This window comes from Poecilia reticulata, chromosome 17, assembly GCF_904066995.2.
Source record: "Poecilia reticulata chromosome 17, P_reticulata-male-v2, whole genome shotgun sequence".
Lineage (NCBI taxonomy): Eukaryota > Metazoa > Chordata > Actinopteri > Cyprinodontiformes > Poeciliidae > Poecilia > Poecilia reticulata.
In genome coordinates, this window is record NC_088846.1 from 20770434 (window position 1) to 20790329 (window position 19896).

Below are 19896 nucleotides of genomic sequence, written 5' to 3' on the forward strand. Positions count from 1 at the left end.
TTCAGATCCAAAATTGATGGTGGAGGTTTCTTGGGTCATTAATTCTTTAGTTCAGTCCATCTTTTGCAGATTGACTCATGTTGGTGAAAATTGCCTTAATAAACTACTCAATATTGGCTCAGTCTCAGAATTGAATTGTCATCCAAATTTACTTCATAACACTTAAGTTCTTCTGAGTTCCAAAGTCTACTAAAAGAGCCCCAAGGCCCAAACCTCAATCTCTGTGTTTCATAGTTGGTTAAATACAAACGTTTGCTACAAAGTGCTGAAAGGCTATTGGATCTTTCTGTTTTCACTTTTTTTCGGCTTTAGTGTCTCAGATAGAAGTTTAATATCAGAAAAAAACAACCTGAGTAAATAATTTTACTCAGGTTAATTTACTTTAATTTATAAATTGGAAAAAAACCATTACCCAAACCAACACGAGCGTTTGTGGAAAACTCCCTCTAAACCTAAATATGGTTGCATGATAAATGGAAAAGTATGTTTTTATTGGTGTAGAGGAATTTAGTCCCCTCTTTCACACAGAATGGCTCTAACTACTTCACTTAGAGGGTCTTAGAATACAATTAGCTTGTTAAAGATAATGTCATTGTAGCTCAATCTAAACTAAGCAAAATCTTTTTTCTCCACTTCAAAACCCTAAATTCTCTCTCTTGAGAGAATTAGAAGTAGACTAGCACATATGTTTCAGGTCAATGTCCTGCTGCGTAATCTAAATGTGCTTAAGATTAAGGTTACAAACCGATGGCCGGACACTCTGATAAGAATTAAGGGACCATCAATTTTGGAAAGTAATCCAGGTCCTGAAGCGCAAAACAAATACCATCACCTTGTTTGACTGTTGGGATGGTGATCCCTTTTCTGAAAAGCTTTACCAGGGTTAACAGTGACACACGTTTCCCTCCCTCTTGCTTTGGATTCAGCTTCTCTTAAATGACAGTCAGTTCCTCTTTATCATTTTGTTAACAGACACACATTTTAGAAGTTTCAACTTAGCAAGCTGCCAAAAGTAATGCATGTACATTACATGGTCATATTATTATTTGATTATTTGGTAACGTACAGCACCTGCTGCTAATGCCCTCCTAAAGGGTGTAAATTTTAATTTGTGTTCCGATGAGGCTTGTTTTATATCCTGTGAATAAAAAGTGAATAATCATTAACTATGACTACATGTAAATTAAGAAAAAGACGTGCGTCTAATTCGGTGGGGCTGTTTTGCACTGTTGGCTGGGTGACATTGGCTTGCAGAATGGGCGAGTGCTGTGCGAACAGATGTCTACACCAGGCATGGATAAACAAAAAGCCATGAATGGGCATAATTTTGTCCCAGGGGAATTTTCTTACTTTTCCTCTCTGTGTCCTTTCTGATAACGCTAGTGTATTTTGATATCATTTATTTCCAAAGCATAAAGCGTTAGCAAAAGTTTATTTTTCTGCTTAACATTTTTAACTTTTGTGCATCTACTGAACTTCTAGATGTCTCTTTTCAACTACTTTTTGATTTTAAGCTTGTACTACCGTGCAGTGTTATCTAGTGTGCATTTTTTTGAGGTGGCAGAAATTATTCTTGCTTTGTATACATCGTGGTTTTCACAGTTAATGTCTTAAATAGGGCAACAGCTTTAATTTGTGACAGAAGCCAAATTCCCCCAAATAACATGAGAGGACACACTTTTGTGTTAAAACGCACCACACTAAGTTGTTGTTGCAACTGAGGAGGTGATTTGTGACAATAGGATTTAAGTGAATATCTTGAGTGCACACTAGAGGCTGTGCCATCCCCCTGGCTATGACACAAAGGCCATTAATTGCCATGTCTTTGAGAGGACAATCTAATCTCTGAGAGGCATGGCACAGCAACTCGAGCATCCCGGCAGGGAATCTGTGGCAACACTTGATGAAAATTAAAGACAAGGAGTTTCAAGATAAATTGATCCGAGGATGTTAAAGTAATTCAAGAACACTTTCTTAAGTCAAAAGTTTATTAGTGAAGCATTAAATCAGTCTAAGACATTTTATAAAGATGAACTGACTTTAACCAGTACAGAGGATTGGTTTTTCATGTTTTGTGTTGTAAAAGAAAAGACAGATAATTACAAATACCATTAACAATCAGCACATAGGCAACCATATGCAGGGGTTACTGCAAAGACTGTGCACATGTTAAACTCCCAATTAGGACAGAGTTCAGTACTAAATAATGACAAAAAATGTCATATTTTTCTTTTGAATTTGAGTTCATTGTGATTTGCCCAGAGCACATGCTGACACCATCAGTAACTTCAGTGTGTTTTGGAGTTATCTTGATTCTTTTAGTTTTAGTGTTGACATACTTTTTTCTTCTTTTACTAATTTGAATGTTCAGTTTTTCCAAATTATGTTTTGGTACTTTGGCTTTATTTACTGCTTAATTTGGGAATTTAAACATCCCAGGTTCATCTCTGGGATGAACCTTCGTTTCTTGCCACAAAGTTAAAAGTTATCTGATTATTTATTTGTCGCCTTGCATTAACAAACATGTGCATTCAGTGTCTTCTTATTAAGTAAATTAAGCATGATGAGTTTAACTGGTTGGAGATAAAGTAGTTAACTCTACGCACAAATAATAGAATTAATAAGACATTACACAAAAGTGTCCTTATGTATTTTAGTGGCAGTATATTTTAATTTCTTTAAATAATTGTATGTAACTCCACACGTTCCACTTAACATTGTGATAATATTCTGTTTGAAGGGAGAGCGTCAGGACTCGGATTTTGTTGAGGAGAGAAACGCCCAGGTGCAGCTGGAAAAGGCTAAGGTACTTGGTGGTGTTGCATCATTTCCTTCGTTTCTGCCATGCAGACTAGATGTACAGAAAGACTGTCCAAAAGGAGATTACGTCACAGAAAGGAATAATGAACGTCCTGATTCATGTACTTCAACTGACAGATTTCAAACTATTCTGCAATAGAGTGACAAACACGAGGCAATGAGCTTAAAAAAAGATTTTAATTATAGTTTTAAATTGTTGCTGATGTAATCCTATAGAAGTCAAATGTCTGTAGGATTGATCATTACGACTTTAAGGTGGGCCTGTCTTTGCCAGCTAAGCAATCCCTGCTGATATGTCCTGTTGAATATTGAAGCAGATCATCCTCTACAGATTTAATGTACTCCCACTGGTGCTGCATAATTAACATGGAAAATCTCCCCAGCTTGTAACTCTGCTGGCCCTAAAGCCTCATTTGTGCAAAGTGAAGTAATTAGCAGCTTGATCGTTATGCCGCTGACATTTGACTTCTATAGGATTACATCAGCAACAAGTTTTTCAGTCAGCAATGCTGTGACAGTGGCTAACCTCCAGCAAAGATGAAGACACAATAGACTTTTGTTCACTATAACAAATGCTACTTACAACTTTAGCCTTAGCTCTGCTGTCTCACTAATGTACAAGAGTAAAACTGAAGTACGTAAAAATGAATGAATTAGCCTTCATTCATTTTTACGTCTCATCACCCATAGTGATGTACGTGTTCCACATTTGTTTTAAATAACTATAACACCTGTTCTATGCCCTCAGTACAAGCCTGTGGCCTTTGCTGTACGTTGCAACTTCTCTTACACGCCAGCTGACGACGACAACGTCCCTGTGCCGGGCCAAGCCGTCACATTTGAGGCCAAAGACTTCCTTCATGTCAAAGAGGTATGCATTGAAAAAAGGTCAACATGTACTGATAAATCTAAAAAAAAATTAATTACCAGCACAGACTGACATGCATACAATATTGTTGTCTTTAGAAAAACTTGGGTTTTTATCAAGCTTTGTTCCATATTGATAGGTGTGACATATAATGATGCATTTTCTATAATTAACACTGATTAGTAATTATGGGGAACATCAGTGTTAAACTTTTTTATTCACAGTTCAATGTCTTGTTTGATTTGCTTTGCAATTGGAAGAAATTTAACAATGAATGGTGGATCGGACGGCCGGTGAAGGAGGATGGGGTGGTGGGCTTCGTCCCCAGTCCGGTTAACCTGGAAACCATTCTCATCAGAAGAGAAGTCCAAGCCAGAAAAGCTGCCAAGGCCTTGGCCAGGTAGGTTCACAATACTGCTTGATTGTTTACATTTTTTTAAGGAAGGAACCAGAAGCCAATGTATTAAAGAAGAAGAATGTAAATCAATGCATTTAAACTGGGTCCTAGAAAAGAAATGTTAGAAAATATTTGTGAAATGTCTTTGAGACCTGATAGCACCAAGAAAATTGTGCATATTCCTAATCCAATAAGTCAGACTCGGTTTCCTGGTTAAATTCATAACCAGGCTCAACCTAGAAGAACCACTGGGGATAAAAATCTACAAGCCTGTTACAGAATAACACATCTTAACGGAGAAAACGATCCCTCAAAACAAGCCAGCAGCACAGCAGTGGAAAGATGAAACCAAATTTAAACCGAGTCCCCTTTAGAGAAGTTTAAGTCATTATACTTCTCATTATGTTCATTTTTCTAGCAGTCTTCTCTCTCACTGAGTGAATCTCACCTTGCAAAATTTCAACAAAGAGAGTTATATCTCCGATAGACGTTTTTCATTTATAATTTCTTTTGTGAACACAGACATGACTGTTAGGTTAATTGCGTGTGTGCGTGTAAACAGTTGTTTGTGCTGGGTGTCTCTGTGTGGCCGTGTGATGGACTGGTGACCAGTCTCGGGTGCAACCCGTCCCGTGCCCATTGAGCACTGACGGTAGACCCTTATAAGTAAAGCTGTGAACTTTTATCAAACCTCTGTGAGATAATTCATAACTCATTTCTTGTTTCAGCAAAGCAGCAGCTCAAGCAGCTCAAGACATGAACTCAAAGAAATACACTCCTCCTTCACAAGGTCAGTTTGTGCACCGAATGAGACTAAATGCATACTATTAAATCTATCCTTAATGGTAATTAAGTTAACACGGCTTCTTTTTTTCTGTGTGAGCAGCCAACCAGCAGGTGAAAAAGAAACCGGTAAGTGACAAAGCTAAATTGTATAACTTTTGTGAAGCCACAAAAGTTTAGCTTCACATTCGTTACACATCAGATTTGAGGACTTTAGGCACCGTTCAAATAAACCTGGTATTTCAAAAAGAAGCACATATTTCTTTCTAGAAGTGCCTGGATCCATTCAATAAGGATTGTTAATGATGATTCGCTGTCTTAATACATACATATTAAATACTTTATTTGAAATATAAAAGTTTTCAGTTCCCAAACGGGATTCATGTTTAGTTACAATGAAAATAGATGTAGTGTAACGTCATGAATAAAAGACTAGAAACAAAATGTTTGGTGGTTCTGTTGACAAAGGGTTGACATGTTTCAACTGCATCACTAACCAATTTGCTTATTAAACATCTGAGTTCAGCTCTTGGACACATTAGAGCATGTCTGGTAGAGGAACAAGAAAATCCAACAGTTCAATGCAACAGATGTTCTTTGTACGGCAAACCCAAAGCACAACTTGAAATTTTCAGATTGTTGAACTCCTTAAATGTTCAGTTACCTTTTCTTCTTTACAGAAAGCACAATTGAATGTCAAATTAGTGTTGGATGTATTGTTTTTCCTGCTTATTTAAAACACAAACTAAGGCTTTTGAGAGAGAGACTGGACATACCAAAGTGCAACTTTCTTACAACAATAACAAAGTGGATGTATTTCATGGAAACCATACGGTGTGTTTGTGTCTGCAGGGGGAACAGGTGACCATGTATGATGTTGTGCCAACAATGCGACCAGTGGTTCTGATGGGACCGTCATTGAAGGGCTTAGAGGCGAGTTTCTTCTGACATTTGATTCAATTCAACAATTTTAGCAAAAACTCATAACAATTGTCACCTGAATACAAACAGGATTAATTCATAGCAGATAATGAAATAAATCCAGATTTTTCCAATTACATCTCATCATGTAGTCAGATTTAGATTCTAGTATGTACAGTCCAATTCAATCTAAAAAAAATTATTAAATAATGACAAAATGAAAAATAAATACATTTCTTCATACCTATTAGTAAAACGTTAACTGTCTAATAAAGCCCAATCAATTGCCTAGAGAGCCATCTTTCAATATGAACAAGCTTTTGCCGGTATTCCAGAGGAGCATCTCCTGTCTAATAGAAACAGCAGAAACAGGCTAAGTAAAAGAGGAAACACTGGCTCTGGAGCACCGTTTTGAAGGTGTGGGGGGAGAAACAAAAATACAAAAGAATTCATTAAAGCTTTGTCAATGATGACATCCAAATAGGAGATTCGGCTAAACACAATAGGACACGTCAGGTCGGGTCTATGGGACAGAATAAGAACGATTATACAAAGATAGATGCAAAGCTCTATCAATAGCTCCATTCAGGGAAGCGACCCAGGTCACGTTGTAAACAAAGGAAAACAAAGAGAGAGCACAGTTAATGATAATTGCAAGTAGTTTGTAAATTAATAGTAGCAACTAACAGCCAAGCAAGTCAGCATGGCACCGACAATAACAAGCCATCAAGCTGAATTATTATTTTTCTTTGTAATTCTAGGTTACTGACATGATGCAAAAAGCACTATTTGACTTTCTAAAACACAGATTTGAAGGAAGGTAAGTACTTCTTTGTCATTGTCAAACTTGTTTTTATGCACAGTAAAACATAACAAGAAAGTTGTGAAATAATGCTTGCTATCTCTTCAGAATCACTATTACAAGGGTGACGGCTGACATCTCGCTGGCTAAACGCTCCATCCTCAACAACCCTGGCAAGAAGGCCTTAATGGACCGGTCCAACACACGCTCTAATTTAGGTCTGTAGTTTTTCATCCAGCAGTGCAGAGCACTAATTATCCTTGGGAATTCTTTCATTTTAATAGGAATACATGTATAAAACACAACTCTAATGGCTTCACTCATGGAAAAGTCAACTAAATCAGTTCCAAAACAAGTTAATATAATTGCTTTCTGGAAAACTTGACTTCCCTTGTGGCATCCCCCACATTTTTAAAGTCCTAATTAAGTTTTTTCTCATTCTATTTAAATTAGTTTGAAGTGAATGTGTCAGAGCTATTTTTGTCTTTTGGCTTCTGTTGCTGCTCAATTTTTGCCTTTAATATACAGAGTTGCCACAAAGTTAAATCAAGCAGATCCTAAATCTGGAACCATGATGGGTGTTCTACACTGTTGAGTATAGTTGTACTGTTATCTCAAAGATGTGGGTTATCTCAAGGATGTTTCAGAGAACCCAAGTAACCCAAACCTCAAATGAGTCACGGCTTTGTGATGCTGAGATAGAGATAGACTTTTTGTGACTTTGCTTTTACAGAATGTCTCATGAAAGCTGCTTTGCTACTAACACCATAGCCAGTAACTAGCCTGTAGCCTCCACAGATCAGGCTTACTTCGGATTGAGTGGATTGAGTGGGTTCTTAATCTGTCTGTGATCCTCAGAGCTTTGAGACCTCTGATGCTTTTTCTTGTTTCTTGCTCAGCAGCTTTTAGCTTGCATGTTCCTGCTTCGAGAAGCAAATGACTTAATAAGAGAAACGTTATTCGCTTTTATCTCCTGGACATAGTGGATGTAATAAATAATGTTTGAAACAATAGTTAGTTGTTTTCACCATGCCATAAAATATATATTTACTGTGAATGTTCATAACAAACCCCCATCGCTAAAAGGATGGTGTTCGCCAATCAGATCAGCTTTGCTTATTCTTATATATTTCTACCAGAACCAGAAAAATCTTAGTCAGAAATTTAAACTGCAGCAGTCTGTCAGTTAGAAAACTCCCCAGTTTTAAGAAGTTTGAACTTGTTCAAACCAAGCAGATGTTTTTTTTTTTTTTACCTTGTGACATTATACCGTAGAATAGTCACAACCATCTCCCTGTCTACCCTGTGATCCTTTCTACCCATTTCAATAGAGGAGGAGGAAATCAGTTAAAACAAGAGCAGGGATAAGATTTACTTGCTTTTCTCTTGTCTCTCTCATTGCCGTCTCATCCCAGATGCTGCCGGTATGTACGACTGAAAGCACTGGCTCTCCTTGTGTTTTTGACAGCTCCACCTCCTTTCTGTTCTTCCTCTCATTTACCTCATGCTTGTATCAGCTGCTGCTACCCTCTCACTTCTGTGTGCTTCATTTATAGTACATGTACACAAAAACTGACTTCATCCTGTGCAGCTTTGAAATATATAGCTAAAGTGCATTGAAGTGCTTTTGTGTGAGTGGGTTGTCGGATATGTTTTAGGACTAAAACTTGATGTCCTTTCCCGCTCTCCCTCTAGTGGACAAGTTTTAATATTACTCCTGCCATGAGTTGAAGAAATCTTGACGCGTCTACCTTTGTGGTGGGAAGAAATAATACATATTATAATAACAAAAAACACAATATTTTAGTGCAAGGCTTTTGGTGAGAGCTGCCAAGGTCTTATTTTATTTTGTTGTGTAGAAAATGCTTTTTTTTTTTTTTTTTTTACATGCGTTTTATTTCTGACGTCAATTGTCATTTGCTTTGTTTATTAGTTGTTTACAAGTTCATGTAAAGCAGAACATTTTTTGCTAATCATTTCTCCTATGTGGCCAGACTGTTAACAGATTTAAATCTAAAATAAATTATCTTCACAACAAATTAGTATTTATTTAAAAGTAAAGCAACTTTTTACATGTATTATTATTATCGAATTGTTTAAAGTTACTGTAACAGTTTTTCTATAATAGTATAGAATAAGATAAAATATGAGAACAGAGTTATAAAGATCTAGAACATTCCTACTATTGCCAGTCTAAATATGTGTACTATCATATTTAGAGGTTTCCAGTGAGATCTTGTTGCATCATGTATATTTTATGTTGTCTTAGAGTTGCAAGCTTACATTTTGTGTTTCTGCAGCCCAGATCCAAGGGGAGGTGGAGCGAATATTTGAGCTGGCCCGGAGCATGCAGCTAGTGATTTTGGATGCAGACACAATTAACCACCCACTGCAAGTGTCCAAGACTTCACTTGCTCCAATTCTTGTTTATGTGAAGATATCTTCACCAAAAGTAGGTTTTATCAGTCAGGTGTACGAATTTCTCTAAATCTGTACACCTTTTTTGCCCTGCATTTGTCAAAAGAAATACAATACTTACATTTTTTTTTTTACTTGTGTTCTATTTTGTGTTGTGTAGGTGCTGACGAGACTCATCAAGACAAGAGGAAAATCTCAAACCAAACATCTTAACGTTCAACTTGTGGCAGCAGACAAGCTGGCCCAGTGTCTGCCGGTGAGCGCCATCTGTTGGAAATTGTTAAAAACTACAACTGCTTTTTTTTTCTGTTCAAGAAATGAAAATCTGGTTAATGCCATGTGTTGATGTCAAATCATTTTTTTATCTTCTCCAAAACCAAGTGTGATACGTTGTTAAAATCAATGCTGAGTAGCTTTAGTCTTACATCCCACTTTACTTGACCACCAGTGAAGTTCCATAAATTGCAGTATTAATTTTCCTGGATGATAGATAGTTGTGTTGACACACAGTACAGATATAGTTTTCGATAAACTTACTCCTGCATTAAACACACATTTACTACGCTGTCCAATGCATCCTGGTGTTCACATTTTGTTATATTTCTTTCTCACCTTCTGTTGCCTGTAGGAAATGTTTGATGTCATATTAGACGAGAACCAGCTTACTGACGCCTGTGAGCACATCGCCGATTACCTTGAATCTTACTGGAGAGCAACGCATCCACCAGAGATGGAGCCTTCAAATGCACTTGTAGCACAGCTGGCTGAGAACACATTGCCTGCCTCTCCAACAGTACCGGTGCATAAAACACACAATTTATACTGTGAAAACATACTGGAATATATAAAATACTACTTAAAATGTTCCTATCACCTCATCTCATCAAACTTCATCTCATTCGTGTGATGTGTACAGATGTTTGTTTGAATTTAGAGAAGCTTTAGATTTTTTTTTAGCATTATTTTTGCTTCATCTGTGTGTGTTTCCACCAGTCCACCTAACATTTTAATTTCATGTCTTCTCATCCTACTACTATGCAAAGTTGAAGAAGAAATGAAATAGGTCAACAACTGGTGAGTGAGAGTTATTGAAATATTACTGTAATTGTTTTTTAGTTATGGGAAAAATGTAGAACCTCAAATACATGGTTTTATATAATGTCTGTAATTTGTAGCCTATTATAGTTAGATGACTGCTTGATAGAAATAATTTTAATTTAAAAACCTGCCCACTTAATGACAACCACAACACCAGAATATATTATCTTAGTGAGCTGACCAGTGGTTGTGTAAGCTACTAGCAGTGAATGGAAGCAACTGAAAGTCTCGGTTTCCTACGCATGTGAGGTTTTAATTAAAGTTTTAAACATGTTCTCTAAAGAATGTCTCCTCTTTTAAACAAATCCAGAAGAAATCCAGGTCAAAGTTTACATTTAAGCTGAAAATGAAAATGATCCATCTTGTCATTTTGAAAATGTGTCACCCATCTTCCTCACATTGTTTTCATTGTTCACATTGACCTCTCCACATCCTCTCTGTGATTTGGATTTGCAAGTTACTCATTTGTATTGTGTGACTAGTTAAATTATATCCATCTGGTCCTTTTCCTGAAAGGATGAGCAGAAGAGTAAGAAGCCGGCTGCCTCCAAGAGGAAGGGCTCACGTGGGAACCACCCAGACAAGGAGACCCCACCCGCCCCGGATCAGGAGGACAGAGTTGAAGAAGGCCAAAGAAAGGAAGAAGAGGAGCGACTTCTGAGGACAGAACCAAAAAGACCGCAGCACACCCACCACCACCACCACCACCGCCGCCGGATGGAGCACCACAGCCACGCCCAGCACAGCCAAATATCTGGTGGCATGAATGTAAAGTCGGGCAGAGATTACAGCCAGAGGCCTCCAAGGAGACCCCTGCATGAGGAGAGGGACGACGAGGTGGAGGAAGCGGTGGTGGAGGGCGATGAGGAGGAGATGCACTACAACCACCAGGGTCATAACCATCACCACCACAGTAGCAACCACCACCATCATCATCACCATCATCACCAACGCCATCGTGGCCAGCTGCATGACAGGGAAGGCTATGAGCAGGAGCACAACGAACGCAACCGGCATCAGAGGCATCACCAGCACATCCCAACACGGACACACCATGCAGGCCTCTATCCTGCACACAACCACCACAACTACCACCACGGCAGAGATCGGGACAGAGACAGATACAAGGACAGGGAGAGCGATTGGGATCGAATCAGAGACAGAGACGCACGTCGGTGGCACAAAGATTCTTACATGGACGACTGACATGTTTCTACTCCCAAGCGGATGCACAGTTTTATGCTGCCCATTTTATAATGCACTCATAGGTGAAACAGTCATTTTTGAAGGTAATCTATTCTTTCATACTGTTTATTACTCTTTAACACTATTTCGTTCTCTCCACACAGCCTGATTCACTTGATCTCCCACGAAAATAGAAGCTAACTACAAATTCTAATTCAAACCCTAAAAGGGGTTTGGTAATCTGTTGCCAAGCAGATTACAAGTCTCTGCAACATTTCCAAGTCTGCATGCATTTGTAGGAAGTATTTCCAATATTTATTTCAGTTTTTGCAATTTAAAAGCATTGGATTTTACCATAAATAGTTACTGAGAAACATTTACCATCTCATGAATTCTGGTAAGAATTGAACATCAGATTTGGAGGAAACAAAGAAAAAGAACAATGCACTGCAGCCTTTATAAAATGAGGGCATAGATGGAACCTTTCATTGACTCAGGAGTGCCTGACTTTTCATATGATTTCTGTAATCTCCAAATACATTTTCCAAAACGCTACATAAAATCTAGCCATCTTTGTTTCAGTCTCAAGGTTGTCCCTCTGCAGTTGTGCAGTTTATTGACATTGAATAAATATTTCAAAATTGCCATCCCTAAATTTTTTTCCCTTTTGATCAGGTGAAAAAGATGATCCTTAAAGCATTAGGAGGCATCTGTAATACAAAAGTCTGTCTTTTTCTCTTTCACATTATGTGCCTGCTGTGTTTGTGGCTGAAGGTAACATTTGGGTTGTGCAGATTTTTTTCTGTATTATTGATCTGGCACAAACCTACCATTGTCGACGGGCATCTTTGCACTGTGACATAATCAGTGCTGTTTGCTTTATAAATTAGATGCAGAGACGGTGCTGACACCTGGAGCAAATAATGTGCAAAAATCTGTACCTAAAAGCAATTTCAGCGCAGCCCTGCTGAATAATCCCATATGCATTTATTTTTTAGCCTTTACAAAACAGAAATTAGACACTTTTATCCTCATTTACGTTACGGTTCTTTTTATTTTTTACGCTTATCTGGACAAAAGAAAGTTTTCTTCAGTATAATTTTAACATAAATGAAAATAACAAAACAATTATTTTTGTATTCCATTTTTATTGTCAATTCTTCTTTACATATTGATCAAATATGATAAACAATTCACATACCTTTTACAAATTTACATCATCAACACTAGGCAATACATTTATCAGTCATCAAAAATGTTTAAAAATCATTAACTTCCTCCTTAATCAAAACCACAATCATGAAGATAACTTAAAGAATTAACTGGAGACAGCTAATCGTTTATAGAAAAGTTTAGCTAACGAAGTTCTAATTGCTCATTAGTTTCTGTGTAGCAGATATTTGAATTTCATCTTTAGTTTGGATTGGTCTTAAAGTGAAGTCATTTAAAATTTTGCAAATCAAAATTTCAGCATTGTACAAAAAAAACCCCCAATTTCTTTCTGAATATTTCAATTACATATTCAGGAAACCACTTTATGTGTTTTTCCCTATTAAAATGTTTCCTTCACATTTGCACTTTAATTAGTCTCTGAACGCTATTGCTTTATTTTACTTTAAGCACTAAAACCTAAATATAGTACATATAATTTTAACACATTTTCTGCTCTACTTTTGGAAAAGTCTGAACCTATTTGCTGTCTTGCATTTGGTCTGTCTGGAAGCATGACTAATCTTGTGGTCACACTCAGTGTATGCAGGATAATCTATGCATTTTGTTGTGATAAAACATGTTGCTTGAATACAATCTATGCATTTGTACATACTTCATAATTGCCTTGCTATTTAAATGAAGGGAGGACTTGAGAGTCTGTTACATCACCAAGTACTGTAGACCTAATGAGTATGACTGCATCGAGTAAACAAGACTGATTATTCCTTTGTAGATTTATTTTGTTTATATAATTTTGTACAGCATTCAAAAGTTCATTTTGACAGGTATGTATTCTATTGTTAAAAATCATTAAAATATATTATATGCTGTCTGACATTTCATTTAAGTACAGGAGCCCTTGTGTGACATTTTACTGTGTAAATTGAGTTTTGCTTTATTCTAATATTTAAGGACAAAAGCAAAATTGCATGATTAACAACACGTTCTTCTGCTAAATTTCATCCTTTGTGGCAGCTTGCTGTGTTAGTTAAATTATCAAACTACCCTGGTTGTTACTGTTGTACTTTTACCCAAACCAGCAAGGAATGAAAATGTAAAACTGGCGCATGTGAAAATACATGTTTTGTTTTGTAAGTGAATCGCATTACTCACCTTTATGAGACGTCATGGCAACACAGTTCTCATCAAAATTTCTGAAATCAGGCTGATGATCTTCCCACCATTGGAATGAGACCATCTAGCCATCTTATTGCAGCAAAGGCAAATAAGTCAATTATTTTTCAAACCTCACTCATGTGTTTTTGCAATGATTAGATTAATACTAGTGTTTTAAATTAGGTGTATTTTTGTTATGAAATTAAAAATCTTTAATTTTGGAACTAATGTTTTTCACAAATATGTTATCAATGTGTACTCACTGAACACTTCTGTCAAAATCCACGGTCAAACCAATCCAGAAATGTGTGTTTTCTTTGTATATCTAAACATAAATAGGAACATTTCAGTGTGAGTGTGCAGAAATATGAGAACCAGAGATTTTCTTCTAAAAACAAGTAAGAAAAAAAAAAACAGAAAGCAAGTTTCTCTACAACAAATACGTTCAAACAGGAAACTCCTTTCCCTTCGCTACATGTGCACATAGCAAAAACTGAGTTGGTTCATACTACTTTAAGAAACACAATGAATGTCATCAGTTTAATTTTTCTTAGCTACATTCCTGTAGTTTTATCCAGTGTGGAATGATCCCAAAACTCAACAGATTTGTTTTTATGAACACATTTTATTTTTCTAATTACAAAATTAAGCAAATGTTTCCACAAAAATACATTTTCTTCTTGACTTTCAAAGGTTACCAGGTCACCATGTCTGTCTTTGCAGAACTGTCTTGCATCGTCCATCACTGCTTCCTCATTGTTGATATAATATTGATTCCCCTTCCATTGAAGCCACCCATCAGACGTAACGTTGTAGTCTGTACAGAAATGCAAAATTGAAACAATGTGAGATTTCCACATACAGGAACTTCCAAAAGTATTCATATCATTTGGATTTCTTTCATATTTTGTCATGTCACAACCACAAGCGTGAGAGCATTTCGTTGGGTTTATAAGTCTAGTTCTAAACTATATCTGTTGCAACATTTTTAAAATTAGCATTCATAGATGCTCTGTCTAATCTATTTTACCAAGAACAATAATAAAAAGTCAGTGTATGCAAAGTTCACCAAATTCATGTAGATGCAATACAAGGCACATAGCTTAATATGTAATCGACAGTCCAATACATGTTCAAATATGTACACAAGGAGGTCAAAGGACAAATAATTTTAAAAAATTGCAATTTCCATTGAAAAATTAATAAAATTTGAGCTATATTGAGTGAGAAAAAATATCAGCAAAGTTTTAAATCATGATCAAAATTTATTCACACAGATCTTCAGTTTATGTGACATGGAACATTTTGTTTTTATCAGGGAAAATGTGAATGTGAATTAATATTAGCTGTGAAAAATGATTATCAGAACATTACATTACACATCTTTTTCAAAACAAATATTTTAAATAATGATCCACTCACATGGAGTAATATCAGGTGGAGGTGACGGTGGTGTGAATCCTGTACATGTGTAAAAAGAGATTGTTAACAGTGCTTACTTCAGAAAGGCTTTCTTTAGCTAAATGGACACTTGTGTTAAATACGAGGTAATATTGACTTGGACTGACTTAAACAAGATTTACCTGTACGGATCTGACAAGCCCAGCAATTGTACTTTTCACAACCAATATCAGTCCAAGACCCATCGTTGCCCCAATTATTTGTAGACATTTCAACACAAGTTTCTACATTGTTTCTATTATTTGGCTCCCCATTTCTCCAGTGTTGAAAGTTCACCTGTTAACAAAAGCAGCACAACTTCTAGCGATTAGTTCATTTCCTTCAGCGTTGCAGTAATAACTTAAAGATAGACAACTGCGAATGCACTGGGGATCCATCACTCCACATAAAACCATTGCTTGAGTCAGGAGCACTCAGTCCAATCCAAACGCTTCCATAGCTGTAAAAAGACACAGTCATGATTAGTACCTGATGTGAACGTGTAGCATTTATTATACAGATATTCTATTGTCTTTTCTTTATTTTATTATCATTTAGTTTCAGTGTTTTAGCAGACTGTTATCCCTACAAGCTGTTCAAATGCTACTGCACAGAAACTGTACGTCATGTTGACTGAAACCAACAGAAAACTTAGTCAAGAGGATTATTGATAGCTGATGGTGGCTTATGTTATAGATGAAGGTTTATTGTACAATTGCTTCAGCAGGTGCAGCTCAGCGGCATTATGGATGCTTAGAAGGTCTCCTCCAATCGCTGTGCAGTAATCTCTGGCCTCAAACCATGTCCTCTTTTTTGAAGGTCTCGAAAATATCTTCAAGACAAGAAAATCAACTTGCATTATAAGCCGGTAATGAATTGTCATAATCACGCTATTTGACATATTCAAGACATTCAGCTAATCACTATAATATCATTAGTTATTAATTCCCACTGTGGCTTTGTTGGAACCAAATTAAGCTTGTAGAAGACCCTACACCTGTCTTATAAAGTAGAGGTTATGCCCGTTTTTTATAGATAGTTTTAAGTCTTCCTTAATATAAAATAGTGTTTATTTTTATATGGGTCATTTAAGCATCTCATGCTGGTCACTGCTTGTCTGTTGAATATTTGCACACAAATTTATGTGCTTGAACTATGGGTAAAGTCTCATTGTGCCCATTTTACGATATTGCTTTTCTATTTCCTTGTAATGTTAATATTTGTCTTGTAATCACTAGAAAGGGGCACATCATGTGAATTCCATTTATATTAAAGCATCATAATATAAATGCTTTATATTATAACATAATATGAGTGCACTACATCCAAGAAATAGATACTTTTTACCTGGAAGCAGATGGGTTTTGATATGACTTGGTTCCATTCAAATGGACAGCCCTCAGACGGAGCAGTTGTTGGTGCAGGCGTCTGAGTTGGCACTTCTGTTTGATATTTGCAGATGTACTTCTCTCTGTTTGTACACGGCAAAACGTCCCACACTCCGGCAGAAGTACCAGTGGTCATCGCAACACAACCCTGGTTGTGGCCTTGTTGGCAAAGGAATTAAAAACTGTCATTTTAAAAGTTACTTTTAAACACATTATACAAACATAAATGTTCTGGTACCTGGCATTTCACTGTTCCAGTGAGCATATCTCACAGGGCCATGCTGGTCCACTCAAAAATTCCCGGGTGCTTCTGGTTTGAAAGCCCTAACCAGAAATGCTTCTCTGGCCTCAGACCCACCAAGCTGACTAGGAAGGCATTATCCACCCTGAAGAAATGTCCAGTTTGTAGAAATTAAAGTATTTTGTGATTTCATTTTAGTCAAAAGGACTGAAGAGTATGACCAACTTTAAAAAATGTGTGATTTTGTTTATTATTATTATTATTATTATTATTATTATTATTATTATTGGTATTTGCGTAGTAAAAAAGTTATGTGACGTTTTTCACTTCCTAAAATTTATGGCACACTTAAATATTTAAATACTGAATAAATTTAATGTCTATGACAAGACACACAAGCAATGTGTACAAATTTTAGTGCACCACATTGATTAATAGCTTCCAATGCATCTTTTAGGAACAATTTTAACCAAGATAACCAAATTGTCATATTGTAAAAAATAAAATAAAAATAAAATGCAGTTAGCTATCTCTTTCTTTCAACATGTTTCAATGTGCGTTACATGGAAGAAATGCATTTTTATGTATCAAGCCAGCAAAAAATATCTTTTTTTTTCTTTTCCAGATTTTGTCATAATTTTTGATGATTAGTTACTATACATGTACTTACAAAATGCTGAAATGTACCTGATTTTAATGGTAGTTGTAAGGAAACAACTACCATTATACACTTCTGTGTTTTTAAATAAACAATCACCCATTAATTTGAGATTGCAGTCACATCATTTTATGATCTGATGAAGACCAGAACACCCCTCATATTGTAGAGAACACTTAGATTAGTAGTAGTACTCTCAAATTTCAGTCCTTGAGGGTCAGTGTCCTGCGACCTTTAGACATTCCCTTGTCCTACACACTTGAATTAAATGACAACACCGCCTCACTAGCACACAGTCAGGCTCTATAAAGCTCTGCTAATGAGCAAATACAGGAGTGAGACATCTAAGTGTTGCAGGACATCGGCCACTGAAGACTGGAGTTTGAGACAACTTATCTAGATGCTCTGTTCAAAATGTTTTTTAATCATAATGAATTCTTTTACCTGTCTGAAACATCAGCCAAGTAGGAATTGGTTCTCTTGCAGTAATCTTTTGCTTCATCATATGTCTTAGACTCCATCCCAATATAGTAGCAGTAGGAGCCGTGTCTTTTCCAACCCTTTCATAGAAAATAAAAGTTGCATGGTCATGTCAGTACATGATTTCCCCCCTTCATTTTTACTGCCATGTAAGTATTGTAAAACGATTCTATATTTGGAAGTTGGATTTCCTCTTAATGGAAATTACACTTTTATTAAATTCTTAAGCGAGAATAAAAATGTCCGCCTTGCCTGACTTTCTTTTTTCTTGCTCTGAATTAGGAATATTTTCTTGCCTGTTTCTATAAATATGCTGCTTTTAAGCAGGTTGCATGACATGAGAAAAGTAACATATTTTTGAATTGTGTGTCAAAAACTTTATAAAATCAAGAGAACTTAACTCACACGCTTGCAGCCCTGATTGAGCTCTACTTCATCTCCTGAGGGTTCAGAAGTACTTCTCTTCATTCAAATGAAGCCATGTTCAACGTCACAATCAGTAACAATCCAATATCCACCCTACAAAAAATAAAAATGAAAAAAATGATTCATCCTGAAACATATATTTAATCCACAGAAGTTGTCATTGCAGCAGTCAAGATATTCATCTTAATTGTTCTTGTATTATTTGAGAAAAATGTAATAATTGTTTACGGGAATATTTTTTCTTGTACTAATTAAGTGTTTGATAGTGTTCTTGGTTTGTACACAGGTACATTTCTACTTACTTATAAGTACAAGTAAGTACAACTTACTTTGTACAAGTAAATACAACTTACATGTAAGTGGACTTACTTGTACTATAAGTAAGCGTACATAGAAACATGTACATAGCACTTCTCTAAGTACCCCAGTTAATTATCTTCTTCTGTATAGATTTTATAATAGAACACATAAAACAATATAAATATAATATAAACATTACATATCCTCTCATAAGAACACAGTCATGATTATTTGCAGCTTCTGGTGAAAACTCCCACCGGATGAAGGTAACTGTGGTGAGGTCACTCCAGTCAAACGAGCCTTCTCTCTGTCTATCATTTAGTCCTATCCAAAGGTCATCAGTATATTCTGCAGATAAAATAAAACGTCTATAAAATGACAATGTAATAAAGTAAAGTTCACTAACAAACTGTATGAAGTTTCACTTTGTAGCTAGGTTGCAATACAGATTTTTACACTTTTCCCCTGAACTCCCAGGCATTTATTCACGCTGGGGACCAGCAGTCGATTACCAGTTGTCCAGCGTATGTCGTCACATGTGCTACCAGTTTTAACTAGGCAAGAATCTGTGCCTGTGTTGGTAAGCTGAAATGGTGAATCTGAAAAGAGAAATTGTTCAAAACAGTTCAATGAGTAGCTAAAAAGAAAGTAAAAAAAAAAGAAAGAGTTTTCAATGCAATAACAGTAGCTGGTTAAAAATAATAATCTGCTGTTAAACTGTTTCAAATTTGCATTGTTTGAAAACACAAAGCTTACTACCATGCATTTTACTGGAAACTCAAACGTTCTGCTATCAAAAGCGGGAATACTGTACCATTTGATTCCAATGAATGGGAACTTGTAAAAAGAAGCTCCAGGATCACACACAAGATATGCATTACGGCCTTTTAAAATGCCCCAAAGCTGAGCATTCAATCCATATGTTGCCTGCAGAAAATGTAGAAGCGATGTTAAAGATTTCAGAAAAGGGGAGGATTTAAAGTCACTGACTTATCCCACTGCAACACGTCACTAAGTCTCCTTTTCAAGGTTTCCTTAAAGTCAGAATCCTGACAGACTAGTTTCATACTTATTTGTTTTTGATTAAAATCATATCAACACATTTTCAAGTATTTCAGTGTGCAGTTGGTTATAAAAATCCTTTTAACCTATCTAATAACTTGAAATAATTTTAGAACGTGTTTATTTGCTAAAATAATCATCCTAAATTTAATGCAGGACTCAACACAAGACAAGCACTGAAATAAATTCAGAAAGGTACATTTCTATAAATTCACCTTAGTGGTAAATAAATGTCTAAAGCAGGGGTGTCAAACTCCAGTCCTGAAGGGCCGCTGTCCTGC

The 19896-nt window shown here is 36.3% G+C and overlaps 3 protein-coding genes across 8 annotated transcripts in view; 1 reads left to right on the plus strand and 2 right to left on the minus strand.

Moving 5' to 3' along the window:
• cacnb2b (calcium channel, voltage-dependent, beta 2b) overlaps window positions 1-13336 on the plus strand; it is a 29405-nt gene extending 16069 nt beyond the window's left edge. For 2 of the 4 annotated variants that reach the window (XM_081598289.1, XM_081598291.1), the window contains exons 2-14: window positions 2741-2806; window positions 3569-3691; window positions 3949-4088; window positions 4814-4875; window positions 4972-4997; window positions 5721-5801; window positions 6551-6609; window positions 6700-6809; window positions 8007-8015; window positions 8892-9043; window positions 9170-9265; window positions 9638-9808; window positions 10624-13336. In XM_081598289.1, coding sequence (XP_081454415.1) covers window positions 2741-2806; window positions 3569-3691; window positions 3949-4088; window positions 4814-4875; window positions 4972-4997; window positions 5721-5801; window positions 6551-6609; window positions 6700-6809; window positions 8007-8015; window positions 8892-9043; window positions 9170-9265; window positions 9638-9808; window positions 10624-11313 — 1785 coding nt within the window. In that variant the 3' untranslated portion in view covers window positions 11314-13336. The remainder of the gene's footprint in view (window positions 1-2740; window positions 2807-3568; window positions 3692-3948; window positions 4089-4813; window positions 4876-4971; window positions 4998-5720; window positions 5802-6550; window positions 6610-6699; window positions 6810-8006; window positions 8016-8891; window positions 9044-9169; window positions 9266-9637; window positions 9809-10623) is intronic. The other 2 variants (XM_081598290.1, XM_081598293.1) reach the window with 1 other exon arrangement.
• On the minus strand, window positions 12421-16584 carry LOC103479817 (macrophage mannose receptor 1-like). 3 transcript variants are annotated; one of them, XR_014084252.1, is made up of 7 exons: window positions 16408-16584; window positions 15774-15892; window positions 15448-15520; window positions 15204-15357; window positions 15043-15081; window positions 13884-14437; window positions 12421-13710 (listed from the first exon to the last, which is right to left on the minus strand). XR_014084252.1 is itself a non-coding variant. In XM_081598294.1 (6 exons), the coding sequence occupies exons 1-6, from the start codon at window positions 16582-16584 to the stop codon at window positions 14175-14177; spliced, it is 825 nt and encodes a 274-aa protein (XP_081454420.1). In that variant the 3' UTR covers window positions 12421-14174. The 3 variants fall into 3 exon arrangements, 2 of the variants coding, with proteins under 2 accessions (XP_081454420.1, XP_081454421.1); XM_081598294.1 differs by having other exon boundaries at window positions 12421-14437; XM_081598295.1 differs by having other exon boundaries at window positions 12421-15081.
• Window positions 16163-18974, minus strand: LOC145547571 (macrophage mannose receptor 1-like; the record flags this gene model as incomplete). The annotated part of the gene is made up of 4 exons (XM_081598238.1): window positions 16163-16834; window positions 17792-17907; window positions 18623-18627; window positions 18677-18974. Coding segments are annotated over 4 exons (537 nt in total), but the record flags the coding sequence as incomplete, so codon positions are not given.
• Window positions 18975-19896: the final 922 nt, after the last annotated feature.

Bases quoted from the DNA above. Each gene is read 5' to 3' on its own strand.
- LOC103479817 (XM_081598294.1), bottom strand. From the start codon at position 16,584: ATGACCACTGGTACTTCTGCCGGAGTGTGGGACGTTTTGCCGTGTACA. The intron at 15,082-15,203 runs GTAAATCTTGTT...ACACATGTACAG, and splicing joins GGCTTGTCAGATCCGTACAG to GATTCACACCACCGTCACCT. The intron at 14,438-15,042 runs GTGAGTGGATCA...ATTTCTGTACAG, and splicing joins TCCACCTGATATTACTCCAT to ACTACAACGTTACGTCTGAT.